Consider the following 22,191-nt stretch of genomic DNA (forward strand, 5'->3'; position numbering starts at 1 on the left):
CATGTTGTATTTTTGTTGATTGTTGTTAAAATAAATATCTAATGTGCTCTTTCAGGGAAAAGAAGTTCAGTCCTTTGCAGGGTCACATCTGCTAAAAGAAGTTTTAAGGATCAGCAACAGTATCAAACAGCATCACATAGTATAGCATAGTATTAGTAATATTCGTTTTTGGCCATGATAACAATATTTATGGAAGTTTCTTCAAAATTAAAGTCTTTATTGGAATATATTCCAAAGCAGTTAAGTCATTTCATGACTGAACAAAAATAGCCATTTATCTTTAAAAAAAAAAAGAAAGAAAATAAAGTCCCATGATGGTTAAAAAATGCACTGAATAGCTTTGCACAAAATATACATTGCGTTAAATCATATATTGCAGGAACTAATTGACTTGTTAATAAATAAAATTGTGAAGAAAATATTTTTATACATAAGATTTTAGACTTCCCCATATTTGCGACCAAAAGTGGTGACTACACAAACCCTCATTTGAAGAAAGAAAAACAAATCGTGAAGACCTGTGCCAAATATTTCTCTAACAGGTTATTGCAGTGCATTCTCTGACACTATTCTCCCCCCCTAAAAAAACAAAAAAACAACACAAGGAGTAACAGTAGAAATAATAGTAATACAATAATGATAATGACAGGATGATTTTTTTATAAAGCAACACTGATAAAAGCAGATTTAAAAGGACCAACTATCAACAGCAAAATATACAGATTACATTCCTTCAGGGTTTCAGAATAGAGGGAGCCCGCGTGAGGAGGACGTTTAGAACTGAGCTCGAGGGACAGAGTCTCCTCGGGATAGAAACGGAAAAGAAAAAAAAAAAAATCACACTTGTCAAACAGGAGAAGTTACATTATTTAGGTTTCCACATTGATCTGTAATCTGAGGTCCAGGCACAAGACTCAAACTTTGGGAGAGGACACACTCTATAATGCAAATCCACGATGCATGTAAAAAGTTTAACAGTATCGTTCTGAGAGTCGCATGCTAGCATCAATCCTGCAGTCCATCCATCACCATACACATATTCTGACAAATGTACGTAGTGTAGAGCCTCTTTAATAATCCCAACACAGAGCGCAGGTCAGAGGTCAAGTATAGTGTTTCTGTTTAGTTAAAGTACGACTAGCATCAAGCCTCCACTTGAGAAAACATTCAGAGCTTTTCCATAGGCAGCATGTTCAGTTCAAGGAAGAGGAAATCTTACTTGTGGCTATGTGGATGCATGCTGCCAACCTTGAATGTTGTGAACCTAGCGTGTCCAGTATAAACCCACAGTGAGTGTGGTGCAGTCCAGCAGGCCGTCCAGTTAAAGCCACTGCTGAGACCTGACAGCAACAAAGGGAGTAACGGGCCGGGACAGCGCCACAAAAAAAATAGGTGCATCCTGATTCTACCAGGACAATAAAGTTAAATAAAGATAATTAACAACAGAAACCAAACCGGACAGAGATGCACAGTGTGTGAGGAAACAGTGGAGATGAGTCGACTCCCCCATTTTAAGCATCCACCCTCCTTTAGAAGTGGAAGGTGCCAAGCAGGGGGGGGGGGGGGTTGGATTTGCCTGCTCAGTGGAGCTTGGTGCCCTCGCAGGCTAATTCAGTGCAACAAGCCTTTTACAAAAAGGGGACTGGAACTTTTAGCTTCTTCCATGGTTCTATTCCTCTTCTGCGACATAAACAATCCACACAGACTCTCCAGTGATTCCTTCAGTATCAAAAAACATGTTTGTGATTCCGTCCGGGCACATTCCTTTATCAACCCAGGACCCTTTGTGTTTTCATGGCTTTCATTCAAAAACGTCCACAAAGTGCCACCAAGTCCCCTCCATTTGTAAGAAGTCGGCGAGAGCTATGTACAGATCGCGTGATATGTCATATATGATGAGTGTGTACGGCAGTGGTTGGTTCACTGAGGCCGAGGTTCTCCGTGGACCCTGAAGCGGTAAAGGCAGGTGTAGTCCGGGTGACCCCAGTTAGACAGAACCCGCACCTCGATGATGTGGAAGGCTTTGTCGTTCTGCTCCTGAAAGAGAAGAACGGGGGAAGTTATTCAGCGCTTGGTCACAGATGTTAAACCCCAATTTCTTTGCTTATTGATTTTCGGAAGTGCTTCAACAGGTACCATGACAGGGAACGTTTGCAGTGACTCCCCATCCTCCTGGTATGTGTAGTGTCCCAGCAGCTTCCCTTCCTCTTGGTACTCATCATCTAGACCCTGAATATGAACAAAATAATAATCGTTGGTGCTTGCTTTGAATTAGCAAGTGTCCATCTGTCAGGCTGTGTGCGGGGATTTCTTACGTAGACAGTGAAGTTGCGAGGGGCGCTGGTGATATTTCCAGTTGGAGACAAGGCCTTGGGGATGTGCTCGAGGCAGAAGGACGAGGGCAGGATTCTCAGGGACAGTCGGATCACCAGATAGCCCTGAGAGCCTTTAAATGCCCAGCAGTTACCTGGGTACACATCAGGCTGAAGAGGAGAAGCGAATGGACGAAATCAGTTACATAGGTTTGTTAGTTAGTTTTACTTCCCACCAATCATGAAACAATAAGAATTCTAGTTCAGTCACATTATAGAAACGTCCCCAGTCGCGAGCTTGGATCGTACGTGGTTCCATTAAAAGAAAAACAGAAAAGTCATAGTGAGGCTCACCTGGATGACAACACGTGGGGACTGGGAGAAGTACCAGAGTGGCAGGCCAAACAGACTCATGAGGGCCGTCTTGGTCTCGTATGTCTCCGAGCAGCGGGTACTGAGGATACTGCCACCTGCACACACACACGCACAGTCGAGTCTCCATTACTACGCTGATTTGTGCTGATGCTCACGGTGCGCATTCATTTATGAGACATGACAAACAGCTTGTTGTGTATTTCAAGATTTAAGTCTTTATTAACAGTATAAATAGCAACAGGATCTAGACACTCAGTAGAGCACAAGTCCTTTTATATAACAAGATTTAAATTCACTGGATACAATATTTTAATTAGATTTTCTTGAGGAATCAAGACAAATGTTGAAGACTAAACTAAAATAAAATGAAAAACTGTTTCCTGGATCCGCCCCCTGATCCACCCCAATGGATGTCGCAGATTCAAATAGAAATACTCTGTCAACATTTAATAAACATCAATGATTTATCTATTATAAGTCCGGGTCCAGATAGGACAGCGACTGGGTCTGGTCCGCAGTTGGTGACCCCAGCATTACAGGGTTAACTACTGACTTGTATCAAGGCCCAGGATCAATGTGAAATAAACGTGAGGTTTCCCGCTTACCACCAGATTCCAGGGCGTAGTCCACCAGGCCTGTTCGGTCATAGGAGTAGAGCCTCAAGGCGTTCTGGACAATCAGATTCACTTGCTGAGGGAGAGAGCATGACACAAATATAAGCTTCAAACACACAGACATGAATTTGAAAGAACTAATCTTAGATCATTTAATAAAGTCGGACGATGATGTGGAAGGTAGGAAGTGAGCATTCATTACCTCTTCTTTCAGTCCCTCAGCAGAAACAGTGTGCTGGACACTCCCGGTTACGGTCTTGACAATGGTCTTAGCTTGAAACTCTGCTTCGCCCAGGGTCTGAGCTCGGCTAAGCTCCATCTGCAGCGACACGTTTCTCAGGATGTTCAGTTCTAGTGCGGCCAGTGAGGCCTGCAGGTCCGGTGTGCTCACGTAGCGCTGGGACAGCCAGTAGATCAGGGACTCGGGCACCTCCCCCTGCCCCTCTCCTGACCCACCACTGCCAAAGAACAGAACCTGCAACTCCTTCCGCACCTGAGAGGACACCTGGGCTGTGATCTGGGAAAGAGATCGACAAACATAATGGAAAAACGGAATTCAAAGGAAACAGTAAGTCTGAAATATACTAGGTCGATGTTATCTGCGTTAGTTACCGTCTCCCGCAGGTTGTCCAGCTGCTCACACTTGCCCTTGCATCCCACAACACCCTGCAGGTCTCCTCTTATTTTACTCAGCTCCAACTCAAGTCTCTGCACCTCGGCGAGCAAAGCGTCGTGGTCCTCCTGGTTTACTCCCACGCTGAGTGAGAGACAGAATCTGCATGTGAGCTGTCAGGGTCTTGAAGAAGTAGCTTTACAAAATATTTTTAAAAAGAGGAAAGAATGTGAATTAATGTCTCTTGGTGTTGATACCTGATAGGTGCCGTGGGTGCCGCAGCAATGACAACCTCTTTCTCCTTCTCCTCCCTCTCGTGCTCAAACTGCTGCTGCTTCTGCTGCACCTCCTACAACACATCACGGATGAGAATTGCTGATGATAGCAAAGAAAATCCAAAAAGAAAAGCACCTATTTCGTAATCCAGACGCCCTTAATAACGGATTCTAAGCTGTCGCAAGAGGGAAAAGCGGTTTTGCCCTGTGAACCTCCATGATGAAAACTTTCCATGAGATATTTGATACAGAATCTCTGTTCAGATAAGGCACAAAAACAACCAGATCAGCCTTCATACCCAGTTGTCTGTCCTCGTCAGGATATTTTGTCTATTTAACCCGGTTGTCTCTTTGGTTGTGATACTTGTCCAATCATTTTATACACCAAAGCATTTTCCTCCCAGTTAGTTGTGAGCTCTTTTGCTTGTTTTCTTTTCCATCTCATCCCTGGGTGTTTACTTTACATTTGGGCTGTTTAAATGATTTATATTGAAAAAGTGCCAATGCAGTAACACTGGTACACTTACTATTAAAACAACAACAAATAACTAAAAGTGATAAAATCTATAATAAGACCACATTTCCCCGGCACTCAATAGGTTTTAAAACTGTTTACTTCACAAAAAAAGAGAGAATCTGCTTTTTATACCTCAGTCTTTGCAGCCAGAGCTTTCAGCAGCAATTCTAAATCAGCCAGTCGCGCTGCCCGACTCTCTTGTTGTTGTTTCTGCTGCTCTTCACTCTGCATGACACAGGGATAACAAGGTAAAAAAGTGAGATGCATGGATATTTTTAAGCAAGTGTTTCCACTTTTAACCCAAATGATTCAGGTAGAACAGAGTTTCTCCTCTCACCTGCAACCTGTGTGTGTTCTCTTGCTCCAGCTCTCCACGCAGGATGCCCAGCCTCTGCTCCAGCAGGGAGGACACCCACAGTTCCAGGCTCTCCCTGTTGGTCTGAGAGTGTATGTGCTCCCTCAGCGTGCTGTAGAGACCCAGGACGTCCCCGTGACGCTCTTCCTGCTTCTGGTCCCCCTGCTGGACTTGCGACCATAGCAGAGCAAGCTGGCGTTCCACACGCTCAAGACGCTCCAGGTCCACAGAGGAGACTACCATGGGTGGAAGGATCGGCTGAGGAGGAGGAGCAGAATGAAGGAGTAAATAAAGAGGAGGAGGAGGGTGGAAAATACAGTTTTGTTACCTGAATACCATCCTGCACTGCACTAGACACAATATGGCATTTAACTCTAATGAATGTTAGTGTAAATTTGTTTGGTCACTTCAAATTCTTCATTTGTAAATGCTTACCGCCTGCAACATACTGATTAAGTATGTGGTCATTTATACACATTCATTAATTGCTTTATAATAGTAGTTTATTCATTATCTTACTGGTGCCTGTGAGACTGGGGTGGCTGGGGTCTGCTGCAGGGGGGTCTCTGGTGTATGAACAGAGGCGGGAGCTGGAGCAGACACTGGCACCAAGTTAGACAGGAGAGTCAAGGGAGACACTCGTCGCCACTCGGTGAGGTTTATAGCAGGGAGGTAGGCAAGTAGGGCAGAAGTGGACGGACCCCACCACCATAAAGCTGCATACAGAGAGGAGGAAATAGAAGTTAACCCTTAATCATAAACTCAGAATACTGATTTTACAACCGGAACAGGCACACGCTGAGATTTCTATGTGTCATACTAAACATTTATTTCATCATTAATTAATATAAATCTGGATCATAAATCATACAGCTTACTTCCCGCTATCTTTAGACTTTGGATGAGGTTAGGAACAACTAAAAAGTTTGTCTTTCATTATGTACTTGCATGTACTTGTGAGCAAGGCTCAACCCCAGAACGGAGAAACTCACTAGAAGCCCAGAAGGCCTGACCCCAATCTGATACTGGATTTGCAGTGTGCTCTGGGGAGGTGTGCTGGATATAAGGTCTACTGCCCCACTGCAGGCTGCTTTTTCTCTCTCTATGCGCTCACTAAACTGTTACACCTATGATATATGAAAGGAGCATTGAGGGTTTTTGTCCTCACCAAGGAGGAGCAGAAGAGGCAGGAGGAACAGCAGGAGCTTCCAAAGTTTGGGAAGGCATCTAAAACAAAGAGTCACACACTGCTCAGATTAACACACAAGAGTATTGTTTAAAATGTGCTGAACAACTTCAAAAAGTTATGGTACACAAACTGAAGTAACTTGCATAGATAACATCAGTCTATTCTTGAAAAGGAACAACTCAATTCCATCGTCTATGTTAAGGCCTTGAAAATACTGTAAATCATGTGATACACATTTAATAACTTCAATAGCTGATTATTTTGGGCAGCAAAAACAAGTTGCAAACACAACAACGAGAAAATATCACTTTAGAAAGTAGATCCAGTGAAATCAACAGTTTCACAAGACTGAATTAAAAAAGTAAGGTTGGCAGCCAGATAGAAACAATGACTATGATTCTCTTAGAGAAAACAGAATCAATATTTTGTTGATGTTAAAACATTTAAATTCTCTCTTCTGTGCATTGCGATAGTCTCAGGTTGAAAATGAGAGAGGGACGACAGATTCTCACCGTGTCAGAAAGAAGACGTTGAGGAGACACATGACAGACACCAGCTGGTACCATCCTGTTGCAAGAAACCACACGAGTCCCCTGCCTGTCTTCACTGGGCAGATTGAAAACATTTTTAGAGACATTTAGGCTGGGAATGAGAACATGATGTGACCATGTTGCACAAGAAAAGAGCAGAAGATGCATTTTTCTAAGTAGGTGAGAATGAAGTGCAGCAGACCTGGAGTTGCCAGGAGCATCCAAAACAGCGAGAGTGACTTTTGAGCCACTGTCCCGACTCCTGAACCCAAAGCTTTGCCCGCTCTCACCACATAGTATCCCGGCTGGAGGAGGCAGTAACCTGGATGAAAGGGTGAGAGAGAGGAAAATGTATTTAATTTCAGTTTGTGTGGTTCATATATCCACAAAAGGGGCTGAGTTAGAATCTTATTGGACTAAACCTATCATTACAACAGTATATTCACAGACTGGCAGCAACATCAAGAGAAGTGGTGGTTAACCTGCGTAAGCTAGGACGCTCCACAGTGCCCCCCCAAGGCGTCGAGACCTGGAGGACTGTTGGAGGAGGATGGAGTGTGTCTCAGAATACTGCTCCCCTTTACAGTCATCACCTGCGTGTGCCAAAACGATGCATGACAAGCAAAAGCACAAAAAAACATGGATGTGTAAATGAACATGTGAACGTATCAGAAGTGAACAAAAACAACAAATCTGCAAATGATCAAAGTAGAAAAAACTGGAATGAATAAAACTTTAAAATTATAAGTGAATCATGACAAAATAAAATGCTTGTGCAGGCATGTGTGTGGTGGCACACCATGAAGAGCTTGATATTTAAAAAAAACTAATCGCTACAATCATGACTGACAAACACCTTTATTGTTCATTCTTAACTATTTTACTGCCCTCAATATTTAAATCTGGCACAGAGTGAGAACAAATTTTGAACCCCCTACTATGAAGTCATCTCATGAACCAAAAATCTTTTTTATTGTCAGTTATAGTGGAACTGTATTTTGGGGTTATTTTATTTTCCCACATTTGTATTCAAATTTGGAGTGATTTCCAATTCAGCTTTTGTGCTAGACTGGCCGCTTGAAATAGAATGAGAACATGATGTGACCATGTTAAACAAGAAAAGAGCAGAAGATGCATTTTTCTAAGTAGGTGAGAATGAAGTGCAGCAGACCTGGAGTTGCCAGGAGCATCCAAAACAGCGAGAGCGACTTTTGAGCCACTGTCCCGACCCCTGAACCCAAAGCTTTGCCCGCTCTCACCACACAGTATCCCGGCTGCAGCAGGCAGTAACCTGGAGGATAAGATGGGAGGGAGGAAAATGTATTTAATTCAGTTTGTGTGGTTCATATATCCACAAAAGGGGCTGAGTTAGAATCTTATTAGGACTAAACCTATCATTACAACAGTATATTCACAGACTGGCAGCAACATCAAGAGAAGTGGTGGTTAACCTGAGTAAGCTAGGACGCTCCACAGCGCCCCCCCAAGGCGTCGAGACCTGGAGGACTGTTTGAGGAGGATGGAGTGTGTCTCAGAATACTGCTTCCCTTTACAGTCATCACCTGCGTGTGCCAAAACGATGCATGACAAGCAAAAACACAAAAAAACATGGATGTGTAAATGAACATGTGAACGCATCAGAAGTGAACAAAAACAACAAATCTGCAAATGATCAAAGTAGAAAAAACTGTAATGAATAAAACTTTAAAATTATAAGTGAATCATGACAAAATAAAATGCTTGTGCAGGCATGTGTGTGGTGGCACACCATGAAGAGCTATATATGATTAAAAAAAAATGATTCACCACAATCATGACTGACAAACACCTTTATTGATCCTTCTTTAACTATTTTACTGCCCTCAATATTTAAATCTGGCACAGAGTGGGAACAAATATTGAACTCTACCATGAAATGTCATCTCATGAACCAAAAAGCAATTTTATTGTCAGCTGTACTGACAGTGTATTTTGGGGTTATTTAAATTCAACCTCTGCTCGCTGGTCCTCACACAGGTCCCGCATATCATTAGCTCTTGTCAATCATGGCTACCACAAGAAAGAGAGATGGTGTGTGTTGTTGTTGTGTGCATCTGCTTACACAGGGAACCATTGAGATTAAGATGTGATGCATCCTCAGTCACCAGATCCTTGACATTCATGCTTCCACAGAAACTTGTGTGAGCTGCAACATACAGTACATAAAACGCATTAATCTAACAAACTTAAACATATCGTGTGAGAAAAAGGTGAGAGAAGGAAAGAGCTGTTTGAGGAGGGAGAGTGAACGCACAAGCCGCCGCCGTGACCTGAGGAGCTTCGTCTTCATGAGGAAAATGAGAAGAGGTGCATGAAACCACTTAACTGGATACACACGACGGAAACAAGAAGAGCTGTAGGAACCCATGCTACAGAGCTGATAAAATGCTCCTGCAGCTAAGAATGAAACCAGCTAAAATCAACAGGATGCTGGAAATAAAACTTGACCTGCTGTCAAACACTGTGGTGCAGGGAGAGAGGTGCACTGCACGTTAGCCAAAACTTGAATTTTGTTTACAGACTCTAAAGAGCTGGAAACCTGCAGATATATCTACAGTATTTCTAGTTTGGCTCGAGTGATCATCATCTTTATAACCTCATATGAACTTGAATAAAAAAATAATAATTATCATGTGACAGTTTCGTCCAAATTCAGGAGTGTTCTGGTTGGTGTGGGGTTTAAATTTTCTTCATGAATACAAAGATAATGAGTGAAAGTGAAGGTTGGATAGAGGAGAAGGAAACAGTGACTCTTCGAAGAGCCATTTAAAAATAATTCTACATTTACTTTTATCCAAATATGAGACTCCTTTTTCCTTAATACAAAAACACAAGAGCAAAAAAGCAGGAGAGACATTGAAAACAGAAAGTTCATCAAATAGAAGAGCAGCAGACGAGGTCAGGAGCTGCGACCCTCGACCTTTGTCCCTTGTAGTAACAGCTGGTACCTTGTCCTTCATAGCCATTAGCTCTGTAGCCCATCATCCTGTGGAGAGTGTTCTGCTTAAACAGCCACAGTCGGGTCACACCGGAGGACGCTGCTCGTCTCATTGAGGCCGACAACGAAACAAGAACACCTGGTGACACATCCGTCCACACTGGCTGTTAGTCAAAATGCACACTTGAGGCATTGCTTGAGACACAAGATCGGCAGATAAGATGACGGAGGAAGAGAAGAGGATGACTGACACACCCATTGAAGAAAGCCATTGATAGCCCGATTACAGGAAAGATAATAAGGTAACATGTGAAATAGAAACAGACCAGAAACATTAAGAAATAGAATGGCACTTAGTGGAGCACATACCTCCAACTAAGGCCCAACAGTCCCCTTAAATTCCATGCACTCAATGTGCTTATTTCTTTAATCAAGATCCATGATTTATTCCCTAGGTTAACTGAAAATGTTGACGCCCCCTATCTTGCCGTATAACTTGCCCTATCCTGCATCCTTACACAGAGTGTTGTGGTAATCCATCCATTTGATTTAGAGTTATCTTCCTTAAAAACAACCCAACCAACCAACAATGGACAGAGGTAAAGAGAAGCCCGCTAAGGTGGAATCCAGTGAGTGGAGATTACAAATTATCCGCAACAAACAAAGAGGAGCCAAAAATGAGAACTGTTTTCCCTCATTGACAGGGAATGAGAGAAGAGGAAAAAGAGAGACTGAAGAACCATGAGTAAAGAGCAAAGATTGCCTCTTCTTGTGTACCTTTTCCTTGAGAGCTCCTGGCCTGTGAGCCCAGCCACAGCACATTGTTGAAGACCAGGGTGACTAAGGACACGATGGGGGCCAGGACCCGTTTGCTGTAGCGTATACACGTGTTAGACACAGACATCAGGACACCTGGAAAGACACGCCACCATACATTATATTCTCAGCGTCACAAGTGAATTAAGATATGGACACACTGAGTGGAAGACCAGCAGTGTGCGTTTCAAATCGACAGCTTCTCACCTGTCTTGTTCCTCCGACTCGTGTCTCTGGAGTATATACTTGTGAAGTTTAAAGACGAGGAGGCAGGGCTGTCAATGGAAGCTTCTGCAGACTGAGATGAAGAGTACGGCGACGACCGTTTGATAAGCGAGTCAGTCTCCTGAGAGTGCAAAGAGCAGTCTTTGCAGATGTAGCCATTAGCGAGCGAGGCGTGCGCCTCTGAAACGCTGGTGTCGCCGTTTACTTTTGATGAGCAGTGTTCGGTGCTGGAGGTCTTCCCTGAGGGAGAACATTAGGAAAAAAAATGAGAAGGTAAATGATTCAATTCACAAAGAATTAAAGCCATAAATAAGAATCAAAAAGTGAAAGGAAAACTCTGCTGGTGTTATACTGAGCTAGATCTGGGTGGCTTATTTAACTGTATAAGAAGGTATTGTAGTATATATTAATTTATAATCTTCATCTGTATCTGCATAACATTTTGATCAAGTACAACTATGAATTTGAGGTAAAGATGAACTCATAACTACATCTGTTACACAGAAGCAGCAACAATCTCACTGTTGTTATCAATTATCAATATTAATTATAGCAGTTTGGTCGGTGATAATTAAAAGACATTAGAACAGAAGTGTATTTCTTTCTCAAACTTGTAATTATAAGTGTGCTACCTTCTACAGTTTGTAGTCTATTGTAGATTTGTGTTTTTATTTCATATCCTCAAAATTATTATTATATCTTAATTTCAAATAAAAGATGCTTGAATAACTTCTAAATTTAGCGAAATTATAAATCACCCAGTTTGGACCTGGTGTTATCATCCATCCTGAGATGACTGAGACCAAAATCGGGGCACAAATTCATTCATTAATTCAGTCACTGCTGTCACCTCTCGGGGTAAAAACCACACAATTTGTCAACACAAACACAAATGAAGTACGTGATCATTTGCATACACAGCAGGGAAGTGCTATCCGATTACAGGAAGTCACAAGAGACATCGAGGACACATTTTAATGTCAGATGTGAACAGACGAATAGAGCTGTCCATTTGCAATCAGATCTCTGAGAACGGATGTTAATACCAGTTCTGAGTACTATGTTCTACAACTGACCCCAATGACCACCCACAGACATAGAGGTGGTGGTGGTGGTTGTGGTGATGGTGCGTCGTCTCATTCGGGACTGGTCCTGGATGGAGCTGTGCAGGGCGGCGTCGGACACCGTATTGCTTTCCTGAATGCTGCCACTGTTGTTGACCGGGGTGCTAGCAGCTGAGAAGGAGAGGGTTTTCCTCGGGGTGGCTACTTGGCTCAGAGATAGAGACAGTAAGTTGGACTGCTGCTTTTTGCTCCGCTGTGTCCTGGGAGAGCAGAGACAGGAAACAAGTAGAGATGTGAGTGCTGGTGCGTGTTAGGGAGTAGGACGGAGGCAAGTTGAGACGGCTACGAGGATATAAACTCAAATGCCAAAAGACAGAGATCAAATTTGCGGATCATTCAGTAACATGCGAGAGAGATAGCACCCATCGTTAGTCTCACCGTGTCTCTCTCCTGGTGCTGGTGTAGCTGCTGCTGTTGCTGTGGTTCTGAGTGGGATCGGCCAGGCTCTCGTTGCCATAGTGACCGGCAGTGGTCTGCAGACGCAGGCTCCGCCGTGACATCCTGGGCGACTCGTACACGGGAGCAATCTGGTGCTCCTTCTCAAACTCTAACGCTGCTGTGGAGTAGCTGGAACTGAGAGAGAAGGAAAGCAGGGGAGAAAGAAGAGGAGATCAGGTTTGATGTAAGGAGGTATTGAAACGCAGGTCTGATCCACAAAAATCCATCTTAGAGTAAAACAGACCTCAAGTGTTTTTTGTTTTTTAAACGCAAACAAGAAAAAAACACAGCAGCAGGCAGAGCTTGTTCCAGGCGAGTGGCAGTGGGCCTGACAGGAAGTGACTCACTCACAAGGAAGGCAGAAAACAATTAAATAAAGAAACAATAGACACAGTGTGTCTCTGAAAGTCAAATTTGAAAAGAGAAGTCAAGTAAAAATCCCAAATTTATGCAAGGCTGAAAAAAAAAAACTACTCTCCTCACTTCAATCCAAAGCGAACCACAAGTGGAAACACACCATGAAGGTTGTAAAGTTTGACTTTGCCCTACTCCGAGCAGCAGTGAGTCACTGGGCCACACCCACAGAAGCAGAAGAGCCAACACTCAGAAATGAGAAACAGGCAACAGGGCAGCGATCCACTGGAAAGTCTCTGGAGCTGTTATAGAAACTACTTCCCTCATCCTGCTGAGCTGACTGTGTCAATCTTATTTCAACACTCATTTGAATTTAACTAAAGCTTATACAACATGGCGGGTGCTTTGTGATCCCTTATCACACGAGAGACTGAACTAAAATGATCTGACCATGCTGCGTGTGTGTACTCGTCACTGGTCGTTCAACTAGGTCAAGCTGAATAACTCCACAGACGTGCAGGGGAGGGTGGATGAAGAGGAGGGGCAAAGCATTTTATCTGTTGCTGGAGGAGAGAGAACAAACTTCCTGTTAGACGCTTGACACAGAGGGACCTTCCAAGTTAAAACAACAGCTGTTTGGTTTGGAGACATGAGCACAGAGTGGTCCTGTGCTCAGCGGCAGTATATCAAAGCAAAGCATGCACTGTACATGAACAGTATATGTACAAGATGCTCACTGGAACCTTCCTCTGGATCTAACCCCAGAGGATTACACACTCCTACCAAGAGCCAATTATCTGCTTTCGTCTTCGGACCGCTTCCTGCTCCAACTGGCTTTTCTCTGGGCACATGACCAGGGCAGCACCTTTCCTCTGCATCCTGGATATAAGTGCATGTGCAAGTGTGCCCTCCTTTTACTCCAAGCACAACAATAGTAAAGGTTCCAAAGCTAGAAGACCAGCATCATGGTCTGTTAATCACAACACACTGCTGATGCCTAGGTAAAAAAAAATGGGCAACAGTCATAAAGCTGCGACAAGGAACTTTCACTCTGCCAGTAATTGTCATTCAATAACTCCATCGGTCTATAAATATCCCTTCATTTCTTTAAATACACAAACTGAAATGAAATGGTTGCAGATGTATTAACTATGCAACTCCTGCTCTGTGTTCCGTGACCCAAGAGTCTACGTGTGTGTCTGTGTGTGACACGCCCCTCTCCTGGTCTTTCCCAGTCACGTAGCAATGAGCCAACATGAAGTCACTGAAAACAAGCAGAAGGAATGTAAACACGCAGTGGTACCATCAGATATATATGTGCCATAGGGCTGAGCCAAATGCAACAAAGCTTTGACTGTTGCCATGCCGTAGACACCGAAATAGTTATTATCATTTTATTTTTATCTATCTGTTACCCATTATTATACCCGGTTGAGGGTCATCATATGACATAGAAAATCGGCATATGACAAATTATGATGAGTTTGGCAGAGGGCCTGGAAAGTGATAAAACGACTGAAGTTACTGTGACCCCTTTGCCAACAACGCATATCTGTGTATATCTGTATCCAACTGTACACAATGTATCTCTACATGTACTGAACTGCCTGAGAGGAACAGTTTCACACCAGTAAAAGAAGAACCAGAGGCCATGTAAGGACAGTTGAGCAGCGAGTCACTGTGGATCCCTGCAAGGGAACGGCATGGAGGACAGGAGCGAGATAACAAACAGGATGTAAACTACAGATGAGCCGGGCATCAATTTTCCATCACGTCACACTGCTCGTCACATTCAAATATCAGAACATAGCTGTGGGGCGGGTTGTTATTGTTTAACTGCTGAGAACTTAGAGTTTCAAACTCACAAGAATGAATTTCCTTCCAATGGGTCAGTTACTACAGTTAGTAAAGATTGCTCACAGTTACATCCTCAGCTAAGAAAAACAAAGAACACACAAGATGATTCATCGTATCATAAAATACTGGTTCAGCCTTCACTAATAGTGTCACAGACTGAATTTCTGGGGTGTTGAAGCCCTGTGCAGGGCAGGGCAGGGTGTGTGAGAAAGAAAACACACCTGTCTGTCAGTGCAGCCTTTAATCAGGAGATCAAGTTAATTAAAGCTACTGCTCTGCCGGACAGTTTATGAGCACAATTACACACAGATCACTCTCAAGTGATCTCAGACTTTTGGACCCCAGGAGAAATCTTTATTTGAACAACACAACCAATTGTCCTGTATACGGATTTCACAGAACAAAGTGTTTAACTCCTAAGCAAACATGCCCTCCTTCAACAAACTAAAACAACCAATCTGCTAATTCCAGAAATGTCTGTTTGCGGAACACATATTGGGAACTGTTCATCTTATGGGCTTCTAGACTCGGCATGTTCATGTTAAGCCAAGAAGGTGCAATTTTGACACATGATACGTTAAATATTAATAAACAGGCAACCAACGCTCTGTAGCAGCAGTGCCCGGGACTCATCAATCTAAGACTCTCTAGTCCGTGACATCAGCAACAACAGGTGATTGTCCATATCTGCGTCGAGCTTCACTGAACTTTGAATAAACAGGTGAGCCGCTCTCTGTGCAGCAGCAGTGGCCTCTGGTTTCTGCAAACAGTCTTCACTTACTGCAGAGCTTCAGAGATAAAGCTGCAAATCTCATTACCACAGGTATACAATAAGGAAATGGCACATTCCAAACAGGCAGGTTGTAGAATGGGCACCGTATCATGGCTGCAGATCTCAGCCTGTTGCATCAACGTGAAAACAATGTTTCTCTGGTCCGGTCAGTTTTTTTTCACTTGCTCTGTGCATCCAAACTGGTCTGTTTGCTGCACTCTTCCAGGTGGCTCCTACAGCCCACGTGATATAAATGAGACGGACACTGCGCTCTCAGAAACGAGTGAAGAAGACACAGATGAAGACAGACAGCATGGAGTGTAGAGGGACATACGACCTCTCCATCCGGACGTTCAGCTTGCTAGAGGCTCTCCTTACATAACACCTGGAGCTCGGATGCTCTTCCCACAGTCAGTGGGCACGGCAGCTTTCTTACAACACACACACATTATTTATACAAAGCAAAATGCAATTGAACCGGATGGGCTACAACAGGGGTCTTCAACGTTTTTCAGGCCACGGACCCCCAAACTGGTGGAGAGATGGAGCAGGGACCCCCTACTATATATATTGTATAAAATAGTTTTTTATATTAAACTGGGCCTAGTGCGATATATAAACATAGCTACCCTGTTATTAGGCATTCAATACTAAGCTATTCAAATACAACACGGCTGCATATATTCATGTTTTTAATTTAAACATGTGCACGGTACAGGGTGGCCATGCCACTGCCATTTATAGACAAGCTTCTTGCATACAACACTGAGCTATTAAAGTAATTCACAGATTCATATTTTTATTTTAAACATACATGTAGAAGAAACAGTGAATCCTCAAGCCATCTGTGGATGCCACACATACTCCCACATCAGTGAGATGACCCTGATGGGTAGCACACAACTTATCTAACCTTGGACGGATGGAGGTTGTCAGGCAGAGGGTCAAATCAGCCTCTAAATATGTTGGATGCATGTTAATGTGTATTTAAAGACATTTAAATTTGTGGGAAAAAATTGGTTAGAAAATAAATCAAAAATTATAAAAAATATAAAAAATTGTCTAATCAACCAAACATTTCACGACCCCCCTGCAGTACCTCCGGGGACCCCGTAGGGGTCGCGGACCCCCTGTTGAAGACTTCTGGGCTACAAGGTTACTTGGAACCAGGGGGTGATGCAAGATACAACAACACTATAACAACACAACACGATGTACAATGAATAGCAAAGTATTGAGATGCATTTAATAAACTACCTATAACAATTAAAAGATTTAGTCAATTAAATGCTTTATTTGTTTCTTGTCTTAGTAAACCTTAGATCATTAAGCTTTTGGACCGTTCATTTCACAAAACAATTCATTTTATTACATTTTTTGACATTTTATAAACCAAATAAATAATTGTGGAAATGGTATGATGATTCATTGAAAATAACTAAACATAATCTCTGGTCAAATCTCTCGGATAAAGAATTTACATGACTTCAGAGCAAACATGCACAACTGAAATGGTACTAGTCCTTCCAGACAGCAACTGGGTCTCAGCCATTCATCACCGTGTAAATGCAACATTAGAAACGCGTGTGTGTCACTGACCAAGTATCTGCCTGTAGGGTGAAAGCCCCATCGATTCAGATTCCCCGCTCGTCGGGATATCGCACCCTGATGTCAACAAGTATCTACATTTTTTTACAGCAGCTGCCAAAACTGCGGCAAAACCAGTTTGTCATCATTTCACCGAAGACATATCCTGCCACTACAGAGGAAAAGTAGCATCACTTCTGGCGAGTCCGCCCTTTGCTACCACTAAAGGGAAATGTGAAAAACCCGCCTACTGCCTCTGCTTTGCTTAGCGTATGCAAAAACAAGATACCATTCCAACTGGCACAACGAGAAATTACATCAAAAATAGGTTTACATGGAATGAGGTAGTTCTTCACCACCATCACAGTAGAGGAGCTTTGCGTGTGAACACATATGTGTTACCTGAAAGATTCAGGAACTAGGAAATATTTTGACATTTGTGCATGAAAAATTAAATGGCTTTTTTTCCAATGATGTGCATTATGTTATGGTACAGAAACTGATGTTATGATGGGACCCAATACGGAATTCTGGGATGCAAGTCTATAACAACTGCCTCAAACAACCTTTGACAAACAACACACTTCGCTCCAGGAGACTTGACCTAACCATAAAACTACTTGCCTAACCATAAAACGACTTGCCTAATCATAAATGACACCTTAAATAGAGATTATGGACACCACATGGGTTGTAAATCTTAGCTTCAAAGTGAGGTTAAAAAGCTATGTAAAATGCTGGTCTCGCACACAAAAACAAAGCAAAAACACAAAGGGGCACGTTGCTACCAAAGAAACTGAGGCGAAGCAGAAACTGTGTGTTGGCTAATCGTCTTGAGTTCAGCTTCTTGTCCTAGTTTGCAACAGATTCAAATATATATACATTTTACATGCAACAAAACTTTACACTTGTAAAACTAAACAGCCTGGAGTCAGACATAAGATCTTCAATCACCTTTGTGACATTTCCATCAGTGAGTTGGTAATCTGCCATCTCGTAAAATGACATTTGTTTGGCCGGCTGCATGATCCGATCACAACAACAGAAATTAGCTTTTCTCCAGTGTCTCTAGTACACAGCACGGAATGTGATTAATGAAAATATTGCAAGCACAAGCAAATTTCGGCTCAGTGCCAACAACAAAAAATTGTTGAGGCTTCAGGTGCTGTAATTGACTGAAGTGCACTGAGTATTGTTTCAGATCTCCTGCCTGCAGCAAGATGGGAACATGCTGTGTTCACTGAAATTATACTGGGCAACTGGAAATCTGTGGGAAAAATATCAGTTCAGAGCGCAAACGTAGTAAAAGCTGCCTTCCTGCTTGCTCAGAGTGTTACAGTGGAGAGAATATTTTTTCCATCAAGAGCTGAGGCCTATATTTAACTGGGAGGCTGGGACAGAGCCTTTGGATTTCCATCCCACTATCTCTGGGTGGCTAGAATTTGGCACTATGATTAGAATCATTCCGGCCCACCCTCATTTTCCCTCCTGCAGACTTCACTTTCCTTCTGCCCAACTCCCTCTCTGCCGTGTCCACGCTATAGCATTATAATGCGGCGTTTCATGGTTGCTATGCAGGCCACTCTAAACAGCTCCCTGCCTCAAGAAGAGCTATGATAATTTGCAGAGGCTGGACATTTACCACTGGCAACAAAGTCTTGCTAATGTAGAAATAAAGACAAATTGGACATAAATGATAATCATCCTCATGCATAAAAAGATACATGTTCTTTTTTTTATTTGCTTGCAATATAAAAAAAAGTATATTTTCTCGGTATTTACATCACAACAATTCCACACACGCCGTTTTTAGACATGACCTCCGGGTAGAACTCAGAATTGGCCAGAGAGTTTACCCAGAGTTTGTTTCTAACACATGAACAACACAGCTGCAGGTTCTCTCTACTTTCACAACAGCAATAAATCCTCTGCTTTATTCAGGCGAGAGGTGGAGCGGCGGGGAGCAGCAGACCGAGGCACAAACTGACGCATTAACTCTGCTTCGTAGATTAGGTGATTTTGTTAACAGCACCCCAACCCTGTCATCAGCTTGTCTCACCCCAAACTCATGGTTGTATTGTGTTGTTAAGGGGCCCATGCAGCAGGTGCAGTTTCAAATTTGGTGCGATTTGGACATGTGATGCATCCAATTAGCATTAACTGTTAATAAACTGATGGCCAGCGCTCTGCAACAGTGGCGGCTGGGACTAATCAACATATGTGATAAGTTGATCACGACAACCGGCACATTCCAGGCTATGAAGACTGATTCTCCAGTTCGAGCTAACCGAACTTTGCATCGTTGTGCAGCAGCTGTGGCGCAGGTTCAGGGTTCTATGGACTGGAGTCCAGCAGCTGCTCTTTCCTTACCACAGCATCGCCATAGACCAAACAAACAGCCTGTTCTAAACATGTCTGTTTGCACTAGTATAGTAGCATTAGTATAAAGAGCAGTTATAGAAATCCCAGCACCATCAGGCCTTTCAATCTCACAAGGTATAAACATGTCACAGGATGATTCTCCCCAATATCCAGCTGCTGTCATTTGCCTGGTACTCGAATGGGCAATGTTCTGCAACACACTCAGACCAAATGTCGAAACAGCTGTATCAGCACCGTGAGCAACAACTGTCCAGCTAGCACTCCATGCCCTCAGATGGTGACTTGCATGAATGGGTCTCCCAACAATAACAAAAGACTAGTTTGATGGTGTCATGAAGCAGCGAAGGATCATGGGAGTTGTTCTCTTCAACACTGACCATCACCATTGTCGATGAAAATCTCCCTGATGCAACTCTGGCTCAAATCATAGTCACGGATGAGGTAATGTGTCAAAGTCCCGCAGCAAACGGGAATGAATGACCAGGATCCATTACGAGTAACCAGTACAAACAGTAGAAGGGTGTTTTTCCTTAGTCATACATCGTTTGCCCCTGGAGGTAGAGAGAGGTAGAGAGAGAGAGAGAGAGAGAGAGAGAGAGAGAGAGAGAGAGAGAGAGAGAGAGAGAGAGAGAGAGAGAGAGAGAGAGAGAGAGAGAGAGAGAGAGAGAGAGAGAGAGAGAGAGAGAGAGAGAGAGTGAGTGAGTGAGTGAGTGAGTGAGTGAGTGAGTGAGTGAGTGAGTGAGTGAGTGAGTGAGTGAGTGAGTGAGTGAGTGAGTGAGTGAGTGAGTGAGTGAGTGAGAGAGAGAGAGACACACAGGGGTAACACAGGTATGTTGCTATTAGAAGGCGAATAAAATCAACGTCTTGTTACCTTGAACAAAATGTGCAATTTATTTGGGTTTGGTCATTACTGGAAACATTTTGGATAATGCGAGTACCCACATCAACAAAAATATATGACACAGGTCTAGTTGTTTTTAGAATTGTTAAATAATATGTACATATACAGTATAAGTCAAATGGAAAAGAAGTCACTTTAAATTAACAGTCGTGATTGAGCTGGTTTCTACATGGTGAACTTAGCTGCTACTATTTGGCCAGCCACATAGAGTATACTAGATAACTTGTTAAGTACTGCTGCTTACTACTTTCACACTTCATTGATCACTAGTGCGGGGAAAACACTCAAAGCAGAGGCCCCGGCCCTACTGACCTACTTCCACCATCATAAAATATGAAGGGTCTGTGTGAGTCACAGCACACACACCTGCTTTCTGTGAAGACATGTCTGTAGTCAGCCCAGCTCTCAAGAGGTGCAACAGCTCATTACTTAACTGAGAGAGTAAAGAACCACTGGACAAATTCTACAAGATTTCCCTTACTGAAATCACTGAATCACTGCATCACACAAGTCAAGATAAGAACAAGAGCAGTCGTTCTCCTGTTTCACAAATATAAACCTTACTGGATTATAAATCTATGAATAAAAGTATTCCCCTCACTGTGTTTACAGTATTAATATAATCAACACCAGGTTGGTGGTCCGTGTGTAATGCCCTCTCCCTGGTATGTGGGAGTCTCCAAAGAGAGAGTATGGATGGAAACAAGACGTGATTGGCTGGCTGGCCTCCTCTCCCTCTTTCTCTTAGACCATTCAGTGCCACAAAACTTGTCACTGCTCTTTTGAGCTTTGACAACAGATGGGCCAACGGTTTCTGTCACCTGACCCCGTCTGTCTCTGCACTGGGAGCTTGAGATCTGCTGTCGGCAACACACACAACCCCACGGTACATAGACACCCAATGAATACAACAAACCACTGAACTCTGAAGGGTTGATATTTCTGATCTTCGAACAAGAAGCAAATATAACATTTACTGGAGGCTTTTCTGATGATACAGGGACGTGTTCTGGTTCTCACGAGAGCTGACTGATCATCAGCATCTCGGCTGTAGTGGACACAGGCTAATAAAACCACAGATCTCTCAGCTAGCTATAGTCAAGAAGTATAAACTTTAAGTCTAATCCTGGGATCAGGGCCACGGGTGTGACAGTGAGGTTCATTAATAGCTTCACGGCTGACTGGCCTCAAAGGGAACGCGATTAGCTTGTTCCAGTCTACCTGGCAGATTCCAGCTGGGCGCCAAACAAGCTCTTGTTCATTCATCTGACTTTGCCTTAGTCTACAGTGTGACTTGTAAGACCAGTTGCTAAGACAGGATTTCACATTGCTGAAATTCACTTGATGTCATGTGATTAATGTCAGGAGGACATTAAGGCCAGGGTTGGTAATCCTCGAAAAGCTTGCGATAGCAGGCCACAATTTGAAAACATGCAACCGATATGTCCCGCCCTCTCCCGTCGTTTCGTCAATGCTACAGCCCCGAAACAAATGACTGCACACTGCCTGACCCCACCTCTCCAACCTCTGGCCATCATGTGCAAGTAGACCAGGGGAATCAAATGATTGATCAGGTTTATTTATTTAAGTCCTGCGGGGGCCACAGATACCGATTTTTGTATTTTTTTTGTGACAACATCATCTATTACTGTCAACTAATAACAGACAGTTTTTCAGAATAACCTTACCAGTAGTAAGGTGATACATTTTTGAACATTTACATTATGATACTGCAGATTAGCTGCTCATCTCAACATGAAAATGCCCAACAGGCAAATTCCTACTGTGTATCAATACCATTCCAGCAGCCTATAAAAACATCAAGCTGCCAACATATGAAATAGAGAGAGCAGGTAACCCGGTCTCTCAATGAGACACAACTTGTTCAGCTTGATGGGAAAAAGCACAAACTACCAAGAGCCTGCTTACTGCATTTTTCATAGTGTGTCCTGCATTTCTGCAAGACAAAGCTGTAAAC

The 22,191-nt window shown here is 43.0% G+C and overlaps 1 protein-coding gene across 4 annotated transcripts in view; it reads right to left on the minus strand.

The window, feature by feature from the left end:
* Positions 1 to 435: 435 nt before the first annotated feature.
* The window catches only part of sun1b (Sad1 and UNC84 domain containing 1b), a 28,759-nt gene continuing 7,003 nt past the window's right edge, over positions 436 to 22,191 (minus strand). For 3 of the 4 annotated variants that reach the window (XM_062407585.1, XM_062407583.1, XM_062407582.1), the window contains 23 exons: positions 12,301 to 12,495; positions 11,875 to 12,122; positions 10,781 to 11,038; positions 10,535 to 10,669; positions 9,768 to 9,896; positions 8,882 to 8,965; positions 8,232 to 8,342; positions 7,952 to 8,071; positions 7,263 to 7,373; positions 6,983 to 7,102; positions 6,763 to 6,856; positions 6,230 to 6,288; positions 5,581 to 5,777; positions 5,044 to 5,319; positions 4,839 to 4,931; positions 4,172 to 4,263; positions 3,914 to 4,058; positions 3,504 to 3,818; positions 3,293 to 3,377; positions 2,667 to 2,782; positions 2,316 to 2,483; positions 2,137 to 2,229; positions 436 to 2,037 (listed from right to left, as the gene is read on the minus strand). In XM_062407585.1, coding sequence (XP_062263569.1) covers positions 1,921 to 2,037; positions 2,137 to 2,229; positions 2,316 to 2,483; positions 2,667 to 2,782; positions 3,293 to 3,377; positions 3,504 to 3,818; positions 3,914 to 4,058; positions 4,172 to 4,263; positions 4,839 to 4,931; positions 5,044 to 5,319; positions 5,581 to 5,777; positions 6,230 to 6,288; positions 6,763 to 6,856; positions 6,983 to 7,102; positions 7,263 to 7,373; positions 7,952 to 8,071; positions 8,232 to 8,342; positions 8,882 to 8,965; positions 9,768 to 9,896; positions 10,535 to 10,669; positions 10,781 to 11,038; positions 11,875 to 12,122; positions 12,301 to 12,422 — 3,288 coding nt within the window. In that variant the 5' untranslated portion in view covers positions 12,423 to 12,495 and the 3' untranslated portion in view covers positions 436 to 1,920. The remainder of the gene's footprint in view (positions 2,038 to 2,136; positions 2,230 to 2,315; positions 2,484 to 2,666; positions 2,783 to 3,292; positions 3,378 to 3,503; positions 3,819 to 3,913; positions 4,059 to 4,171; positions 4,264 to 4,838; positions 4,932 to 5,043; positions 5,320 to 5,580; positions 5,778 to 6,229; positions 6,289 to 6,762; positions 6,857 to 6,982; positions 7,103 to 7,262; positions 7,374 to 7,951; positions 8,072 to 8,231; positions 8,343 to 8,881; positions 8,966 to 9,767; positions 9,897 to 10,534; positions 10,670 to 10,780; positions 11,039 to 11,874; positions 12,123 to 12,300; positions 12,496 to 22,191) is intronic. The other variant, XM_062407584.1, reaches the window with a different exon arrangement.

This window comes from Platichthys flesus, chromosome 16 (assembly GCF_949316205.1).
Source record: "Platichthys flesus chromosome 16, fPlaFle2.1, whole genome shotgun sequence".
Taxonomy (NCBI): domain Eukaryota; kingdom Metazoa; phylum Chordata; class Actinopteri; order Pleuronectiformes; family Pleuronectidae; genus Platichthys; species Platichthys flesus.